This window comes from Saimiri boliviensis, chromosome 7 (assembly GCF_048565385.1).
Source record: "Saimiri boliviensis isolate mSaiBol1 chromosome 7, mSaiBol1.pri, whole genome shotgun sequence".
Taxonomy (NCBI): domain Eukaryota; kingdom Metazoa; phylum Chordata; class Mammalia; order Primates; family Cebidae; genus Saimiri; species Saimiri boliviensis.
This window is the reverse complement of record NC_133455.1, coordinates 22,676,262-22,685,875: the sequence shown is the minus strand read 5'-3', so window position 1 is coordinate 22,685,875 and position 9,614 is coordinate 22,676,262. Positions and strand designations below refer to the sequence as shown.

At 42.4% G+C, this 9,614-nt stretch overlaps 1 protein-coding gene across 1 annotated transcript in view; it reads right to left on the bottom strand.

The window, feature by feature from the left end:
- Positions 1-9,614, bottom strand: part of PPTC7 (protein phosphatase targeting COQ7) — a 49,580-nt gene that overhangs the window by 4,610 nt on the left and 35,356 nt on the right. Inside the window, exons 3-5 of the mRNA XM_074402252.1 lie at positions 7,233-7,431; positions 1,633-1,756; positions 466-595 (exon numbers count right to left, since the gene is read on the bottom strand). Of these exons, the coding sequence (XP_074258353.1) occupies positions 466-595; positions 1,633-1,756; positions 7,233-7,431 (453 nt within the window). The remainder of the gene's footprint in view (positions 1-465; positions 596-1,632; positions 1,757-7,232; positions 7,432-9,614) is intronic.

Sequence of the window (9,614 nt, the reverse complement as noted above, 5' to 3'; positions counted from 1 at the left end):
ACAACTCTTCAATCAAGGGCAGTTTCATATTGCTTCCCTCTTCAAACCTTGCTGTGGCAATTTGGCAGGCAAATACTGTTGAGTCCCACAAAGCCAGAGGAAGGGAGAAGTGAAATGTCAGCCACGTGAAAAGCAGAATGTTAAACTGTTAGGAATGTCCAGGCACTCTGGCCAGAGCTTGGAGGCCTTTTGGGCTCAGGTCCAAGCATTGCAGTGGTGGCAATAAAAGGCTTCAGGTTCCGCCTTCCTCTGCAGCCAATGAGGTTCGGTTCTGAAAGGCATCCTGTGTGGGGAAGACATGACGACATGCACTTGCTCTCACCCTCCTGACCTTGCTGAAAGCCACCAGTGCACAGCCTGGCTGGGAGAGGACACCTCCACAGTCTCACACAGAGCTCACAATGCTCCACTCTACTGACACCATGTCCCTAGCCAGTCCCTATGACCTTCCCAAAGAATGCTTACCTCTCACATTCAATCCATTGTCACATGCAAACTGTGCAAAAGGTGACATATAATTTGGGTCATAGGCCAGCTCATGGGCTTGCTCAGCAATGTTTCTTGCAGTCTGTTGTATACTCTCATAATTTGAATTCTAAGATAAAGCATGAGGAAGTTATTTTACCATAATGCGCAAGACAGTAACATTTATCTAACCACTTTTTCCATCATTTAAGTTTTATTCTAGTTAGAAAAGACATTAAAACATTATGCCCTGGCTAATATGAATAAGACACCAGTGCTGTCTACACAAGATATCAGTCAGTAAGTCCTTTGCTATGGTGGCGTTGAGCCCTAAAGTTTGAATTTTCATTTTTGCTTTTTTCCCATTTGAAATTCTAAAGGTAGTCTTGCTAAAATAGGATGAATTGAAAAGGAGCTTCTGATAGCCTTTGAAGGATGACCTCAAAAGTCTGCCTGCTTAGGAACACATGCTGGCCAACCCCAGTTTGCTCTCCAAGTAAGAGTTGCCAACTGCTCTAGTGAAGATACCTTCAGAATTTTATATCATGAGGATATTCCTTTCTAACTGTGTGATCTTGGGTCACACCCTTACCCCTGCTGCTCCAACTTCCTCATCTGCAAAATGAGAATGGGAACATGAGGTCCACTTTGCAAAGCCAGGAAAAAATGGAAAGCCTAGTTTTCACCTCCTTCCTCTCTCTATGGGACAAGCCTAAACTATTTGCTTACTAGTGGCAGCTCAGGTCACACTGAGGCCTCTAGCGGCCTGCTGCCCTTGGCTGGCTCTGGCATGACTATTTCTTATCTTTGTTTGATTGAACACCTGCTGGTGTGTTAGAAAAAAAGAAGAAAAAGACAACCAGGACCCAACACCATTAGAAACCATTAAAATACAAATAAAGACACAAACAAGAAATGTCCTCATCTAGACTTTTCCTACTTTTACCAGCCTATGAAAAACCTGAGTAGGAAGCCTCTTTTTCCAATTACTCCAATTATGAGTATTTCCATTTACAACTGTTTGAAAGACCAGAGCTATTATTATTTTCCTGGAATTCACAAAATAGTTGTTTCCAAAACTATAAAGAGCTAATGCAACTGAATCAATAAACCTCAGCTGTCCAGAGAAGGTCACTCTTCCCAAGAGCTAACCTTTGAGTTAATTACCTTTAATTTTTTTAGCTCCTGAAGGATCATATAATCAGGCATGTTGTCAAAGAGTCCATCTGTCGCCGTCAGGATAATATCTCCTAACTGAACATCAAAAGACGTGCTATCAGCAGCATCCGGACTGTGGCAAGGACAGGGGAGGGACAAAGTTAAGAAGGCCCTTTAGAGATGGGGTCAAAATGTCCTACAGGCACTATTTTCCAATGCAATAAGACTTCTGCAAGAAAAACTGATTTATAATAATGGAGTCAATTTTTTTTTTTTTTTTTTTGAGACAGAGTTTTGCTCTTGTTGCCCAGGTTAGAGTACAATGGCGTGATCTCTGCTCACTGCAACCTCTGCCTCCCAGGTTCAAGCAATTCTCCTGGCTCAGCCTCCCAATGGAGTCAATTTTTTAAAAAAATCATTCTGAAACTTCCAACCCTGAAAACAGTTAACTGAAAACTCTAATATAAATGTTTCAAAATCTTAACTGAAACTACCAAGTAAAACCAAGTCTGATAATTGATCACAAGTGGCTGAGAAGGGGGAAGGGTTCTCTTCTGAGTCAGATCTAACACACCTCTAAAATCCTAGCAGAAATGTGCCTTTATTCCTAATTCTTTACAGCCAAATTCCATGCTATCCTTTTTTTTTCTTTTTTTGAAAACAAGTCTTCACTCCGTCGTCGAGGCTGGAGTGCAGTGGTACAATCTCAGCTCACTGCAACTTCTGCTTCCCAGGTTCAAGCAATTCTCCTGTCTCAGCCTCCCAAGTAGCTGGGACTACAGGCATGTAAGATAGTGCTTTTAGGATTACAGGTATGCACCAACATGCCCAGCTAATTTTTTTTTTTAAACATTTTTTTTTTTTTTTTTTTTTTTTTTTTTTTGAGACGGAGTTTCGCTCTTGTTACCCAGGCTGGAGTGCAATGGCGCGATCTCGGCTCACCGCAACCTCCGCCTCCTGGGCTCAGGCAATTCTCCTGCCTCAGCCTCCTGAATAGCTGGGATTACAGGCACGCACCACCATGCCCAGCTAGTTTTTTGTATTTTTAGTAGAGACGGGGTTTCACCATGTTGACCAGGATGGTCTCGATCTCTTGACCTCGTGATCCACCCGCCTCGGCCTCCCAAAGTGCTGGGATTACAGGCTTGAGCCACCGCGCCCGGCTTTAAACATTTTTAGTAGAGAAAGGGTTTTGCCACATTGGCCAGCTGGTCTCAAACTCCTGACCTCAGGTGATCAGTGTGCCCCAGCCTCCCAAAGTGCTGGGATTATAGGTGTGAGCCACTGGACCAGCCCACCCTCTCTTATTCACATTTTTCACTCATCAGTTTCCTTGTATGTTTGAATCTGGCTCTCAGGGTGCCATGCCATAGTGAGGGTGCGATTATGAGTACCCATGGAGAACGACATGCCAATCCTATAAGAATTCATTCACTTGAAATATCAACCGTGTTTTGGCATAGTAAGGACTGTGTGTCTCCTAGAGGTCCCAAAATGCTCATCATTCATGGGTATTTATTAGAGTGCCTGGCATAACAGGTCCTCCAAAAATATCTTGATATCTTAACCGGGCACAGTGGCTCTCACCTGTAATCCCAGCACTTTGGGAAGCAGAGGCAGGCGGATTACTTGAGGTCAGGAGTTCGAGACCAGCCTGGCCATCATGGTGAAACACCATCTCTGCTAAAAATACAAAAATTAGCCAAGCATGGTGGTGTGCGTCTGTAATCCCAGCTACTCAGGAGGCCAATGCAGGAGAATTGCTTGCTTCAACCCCAGATGTGGAGGTTGCAGTGAGCTGAGATGGTGCCACTGCACTCCAGCCTGGATGAAAGAGTGAGACACAATCTCAGAAAGAAAGGAAAAGAAAAAAGGAAGGAAGGAAGGAACAAAGAAAGAAAGAATAAATATCTGTTGTGTAACTAAATGAGTGAAGCAGCAAAACAGATAACTCTCCAAATTGGGGAAAAAAACTTTTCAATACACTGCTGAAGAAAGCAAAGTGCAGACAGTGTGTTAGGTCTGTAGTATGTGCAACCATTTCCATTTTTTAAAAAGGCAGAAAGACACACAGAGGTGAATGCTTCTATATGCAGATAATAAATCTGGAGAGAATCAAAGCAACTGCTCATAGCAGGCCATGTGTGGTGGCTATGGGAGCACTCTGGGAAGCCAAGGCAGGTGAAGCACTTGAGGTCCAGAGTTCAAGACCAGCTTGGCCAACATGGTGAAACCATCTCTACTAAAAAATACAAGAGCTTAGATCGTGGTGATGCACACTTGTAGTACTAGCTACTCAGGAAGCTGAGGCAGGAGAATCATTTGAGCCTGGGAGGCGGAGGCTGCAGTGAGCTAAGATTGCACTATGGCACTGTAGCCTGGATGGCAGAGTGAGACTCTGTCTCCAAAATAAAAAGAAACTGCTTGTAGTGGCTACCTTTGAGGAGGGAGTATGTGGTGAGGGCAGGAAGAGGAGGCAGATGCCTCAATAAACTTTTTTGTGTACAACTCTTAAATTAAAAAAACCAGATGGGAGATCTTTTTTTCTGATAATGCCTGATGAAAACAGACATAAAAATGGGTGGAGAGAAAAAATCATATATTCAGAGATCATGGCCTCCTGAGGCTGATCCTTGGCCACTTCTTAAGGCCAGTTTCACTGCTTCAGGCCTCCACGGGGAGGGAAAGGTGAGATCTAATAATCTGCCTTAACCTGTAATTAAGGAACAAGAGCCAGGAAAACAAATCAGATACTGACCTGGAAGGGAGGCACCAGACTCAAAAGCACCCTGAGCTTGATGGAAAAACCCCAACACTTGTGTAAGTAACATGTGACAAGATTTGTGAAGAAAAAGTGTAAAAACTAACAAAAGCATACATGCCTATGGGATTCACACTAAGTGCAATCAGAAAATTTCTGGTTCATCTTCACTTGACCGCGGAAAAAAGGTGGCACATGTAAAGTTCTGCCATGTGCTGCTGCAGAAAATCGAATTTCACTTACACATTTAGATAATCAACATTCTGTAAAAACGTCTACTAAAGGAAAACCTGTAAGTTGAAGTTAAAATAATATTCTGTAGATAAGAGGGACCAGTAACTAAGGAGACACATGCAGCATGGAAAAAAAAAAAAAAAAGACTGTAAAACTGAGGGAAATCGGGTCAATTCTTTCTGTGGAATAAAGAGAAAACAATGCAAGATGCTCTCATTTGGTTGGCTTTTGAAAGTTAATCAGATTCTAGAAGTGTAGATTAATGACCAGGCCGGCACTGAAGCTCTGTTTTATGCTGAGGTTTTTCTTTCCCCAGGAGTGTCCTTTGCTATTCCGTCTGTGAGAGTCTTGCTCCCATTGGACAGTTTGTCTCTCCTAACACTCCCACCCATGAGCTTGGTGTTCCGCCAGCTGCAGTTTTGCCCATTTTGATTGAACATACTGTGCTGCTGGAAACTTTCAACTGCACTGAAACATGAGCTGAAATCACATGCTAGCGAGCTGTCTCTGGACTCCAGGGGAGGCCACCTCCACCTTGCTGGCATGCCAGCAGAGTGCTGTCCCAACCTGTCTGTCCCAAAGACAGCGTGTGAGATACAGCAGGACTGCTCTGGCCCTTGGAAGCCCAACAAGAAGAATCAAATGAAGAAAAAATTATATTACCTGTCTCCAAAAACTGTGATCTGAGCTTGGTCTCTACAGAGGCCTTGGCGTTCAACGTTCTCCCCATGCCAGTGTGGCTAATACTGTAGATCACAGCCAACTTAAGAAGGGTCTAGAATCAAATACTCTTCCAATTATGGTCACCCACCTACTTTTACTTTTTACTTTCAAATTTAGGTTGGTGCCCATAATTGGAAGAATATTTACTGGTTAACAGTTACTTTTACCGCTGAAGTTACTTTTTAGATGGGGAATACTGAATATTTAATTATATAACATGCTCGTTCCAGTTTAAAAGATGGTAATAATAATCCATTTTATCTTAGTTTGGACCTAAGAGCTGGTTTAATGAGAGTTATTAAGTAGAGACAAGTACTTGCTAGAATGCTTCTATTTTTACAAAAGGTTCATTGTCCATTAATCAACATTTATGAACTGCCAATGATGTTTGTGCCAGGTCCTATAAAGCTGTAAGACTGTTAAAGACACTGACATCTGAAACTGTCTTTGCCTTACTCTGACACTCATCTAAGAAAAGATAAACTGTAAAAGTCAACTCAAAAAAGCACTATTTTGGCTGGGTGCGGTGGCTCACACCTGTAATCCCAGCACTCTGGGAGGCCGACGCAGGTGGATCACAAGGTCAGGAGTTCAAGACAAGCCTGGCCCACATGGCAAAACCCCATCTCTACAAAAAATATAAAAATTAGCCAGGCATGGTGGTGGGCATCTATAATCTCAGCTACTCAGGAGGCTGAGGCAGGAGAATCACTTGAACCCAGGAGGCGGAGGCTGCAGTGAGCCAATATCGTGCCACTGTACTCCAGCCTGGGCAACAAGAGCAAGACTCCATCTCAAAAAATAAAATAAAATAAAATAAGGACCGTCTTGGAAGATTCTTGACAATTTAAAAATGAACTAAGTAAAGATGTGAGGAAGAAATAGAGAACACCTCAATAACATTATCAAAGAACATATCCAAGACCACTTTTTTTTTTTTTTTTTTTTTTTTTTTAAGAGACAGGGTCTCGCTATGTTGCCCAGGTTGGACTCAATCAATTCTCAAGCCTCAGCCTCTTGAGTAGCTGGGACTACAGGCCTGCATCACTGTGCCCAGCTCAAAACCATTTTGTTTTTTTTGTTTTTGTTTTTTTTGAGACAGAGTCTCACTCTGTCACCCAGGCTGGAATGCAGTGGCGTGATCTTGGCTCACTGCAACCTCCACCTCCAAGGTTCAGGCAATTCTCCTGCCTCAGCCTCCCGAGTAGCTGGGACTACAGGCCCTTGCAACCACGTCCAGCTAATTTTTGCATTTTTAGTAGAGATGGGGTTTCACCATGTTGGCCAGGATGGTCTTGAACTCCTGGCCTCAAGTGATCCACCCACCTCAGCCTCCCAAAGTGCTGGAATTATAAGGATGAGCCACTGCACCCAGCCACTCAAGACCATTTTGATTCTGTTCCCTAAAAGTTCTATTTGATGCATGTATAAGAGGTCTAGAGAATCAGGAAGGTATTCTGATAAATAATGCAGATGTCTGTTTGTGCTCTTCCCTAACAATGTATGCAAAATCTTGTACAAGCAATGGCATGCATGAACAATGACTCATTTCTCCAGTACAATAAATGCACTGTATGTATCATGTGATGTTGATATGAAAAACTGATATTTTGTAAGCCTGAAATAGTATTTTGACAGTCTTGTCAAATTACTGGGTGTTTATCATAATTCCACTTGGCTAAATTATCTGGTTCCAATAATTCCACTTGGCTAAATTATCTGATTCCAGAAAAATATCTTTCAAAGTCAAACCAAAAGGTCCTCTTGATGAGAACATTCTCTGTGTCTTCTTTTCATGTACATGTCTACCCCACTGCATTCAAAGGGGACAGGAGGGGACTATGAATGAGCCACGTCCTGCTCACGTTTAATGGCTGAGATGGGAGATTACCTGTCGCTCAGGACGACTCCCTCAGCTTCGGGGGGAGCGATTGAGAGCTGGAATGGAGTGTTGAAGTAATGTTGCTGCTCATCTGATCGGTGCACAACTTCACCACCCCTGACAACCAGGAAGCCTGAATCGCCCAGGTTCGCCGTGTGTAAGCGGTGGCTGGTTCTGTCCAGCACCACAATGCAGGCAGTGCTGCTACCTAGAAACAAAAATCATCTCCATTTATTTTTTCTTCCTGGGCTGACTTTGCACACACATTTTAACCACATAACCTTAAAGAGCAACACACCATAATTTGAATCTCCGGCCTAAACAGGACCTTTCTTTCTTATGCTCCACATCCTCTATGAATGTCAATAATATCCTGATCAGGGTTAACATGGTCGGGAAAGAAAAAGGATTTGTATTATACACAGTAATTGGGTCACCGATGATCTGAATTCTTGCATTTGCAGAGACAGAAAGCAATAATAACTGGTATTTAATCACACGATTTCATTTCAACAGCACTGTCATCTATGCCAAATGCTCAAAAGCATGTTGTTGAGACATTAAATTTTAATACTTAAATGCCAGAATGAAAATGCTACATTTTCCCAACATTTCTTATTAGTCACTGGCAGGAAGCCTTCTCCACAAAATTCACTAATATTTAAGATAGGGCACATAAACCATAATTTTAAACCAGATTTCCATCTGCTGAGGTCATGAAGAACTTTTATTGGAGACTAATGACCCACTCACTATGAGGTAACAAGACCAAATTTCTGCAGGCAGCTTGTGGAATCAACCTGTTCATTTGACAGAGACTGAGCAAAGAGCTCTGCATTGCTTTGCTGTGCATGGGCCACAGAATCGTCCCTAGACTGAAAGGCTGACAGCACAACTAGCAGAGACTACTCTCGAGTCCTAACAGTTAAACCTATACCTACCTCCATCAGAAAAATGGCAACAAAGAAAAATAGGCAGTTTACCAAGAAATAAGTGTGAAAAAATGACCACCTCACTAGTAACCCTTTTCACCTATTAGTTTAACAAGAGTCAAAAGAAGATAATGCATGGTGTTGGCAAAGTGTAGGGAACATACCCACTGCACAGAAAGTTCATTCTGCAGCAGTGAAAAGTAAAAGTCAACAACTTTTCTGGAGGACAAGATAGCCCTGAAAAGTGTATGTCCTTTGATCTAGCAATTCCATCTGTGAGAATTTATGCTAAGAAAATAATTAGAGGGGCAAACAAGACTTAAATACAAAAATATTGCTTAAGATGAAGAACTAGACCCAAAACCTAAAATGCAATTAAAAAAAAAAAGATGAAGAACTAGAAACAATCTAAACATCTAAAATAAGGGACTGGCCAAATAAATTACATTACATCCATCCGGTACAAAGATATACCATCATGTATGACTTGGGAGTACAGGCTCTGGAGTCAGCCTGCCCATGTCTGAATCCTAGCTCTGCCACTTCCCTCCTCTGTGACTTGGGGTGAATTACTTAACCTCTCTGTGCCCCAGTTTCCTCATCTACAAAAACAGGGATAACAGTAAGTACCTCATAGAATTGTTTCTAATGATTAAAATTAGTTAAGTCCTGTCAAACCCATAACAGATAGTGTTAGCTATTTGATAGCCATTAAAATTATGTAAAAGAAATATATTTGAAAGGAAAGGTGATAGCTAAGTAAAATAAGTAGATTACAAACTTGTATAAAAGTTTCCTTAACAACAAAAAAAAGATGATGTCAAAACTTAAAGAACTGTACACTAAAAAAAGTTTACTACATTAAGTAAATGTTCTTTTTTTTTTTTTTTTTTTTTGAGACGGAGTTTCGCTCTTGTTACCCAGGCTGGAGTGCAATGGCGCAATCTCGGCTCACCGCAACCTCCGCCTCCTGGGTTCAGGCAATTCTCCTGCCTCAGCCTCCTGAGTAGCTGGGACTACAGGCACACGCCACCATGCCCAGCTAATTTTTTGTATTTTTGGTAGAGACGGGGTTTCAACATGTTGACCAGGATGGTCTCGATCTCTTGACCTCGTGATCCATCCGCCTTGGCCTCCCAAAGTGCTGGGATTACAGGCTTGAGCCACCGCGCCCGGCCCCAGTAAATGTTCTTAAAAAAGCAACAATAGGCAAAGTCTAAATTGTTAAAATGATGATTAAAAGTAAAACATGGCCAGGCATGGTGGCTCATGCCTGTAATCCCAGCACTATGGGAGGCCAAGGTGGGTGGATCATGAAGTCAAGAGATCAAGACGATCATGGCCAACATGGTGAACCCCCATCTCTACTAAAAATAGAAAAGTTAGCTGGGTGTGGTGGCACGTGCCTGTAGTCCCAACTACTTGAGAGGGTGGGACAGAAGAATCACTTGAACCTGGA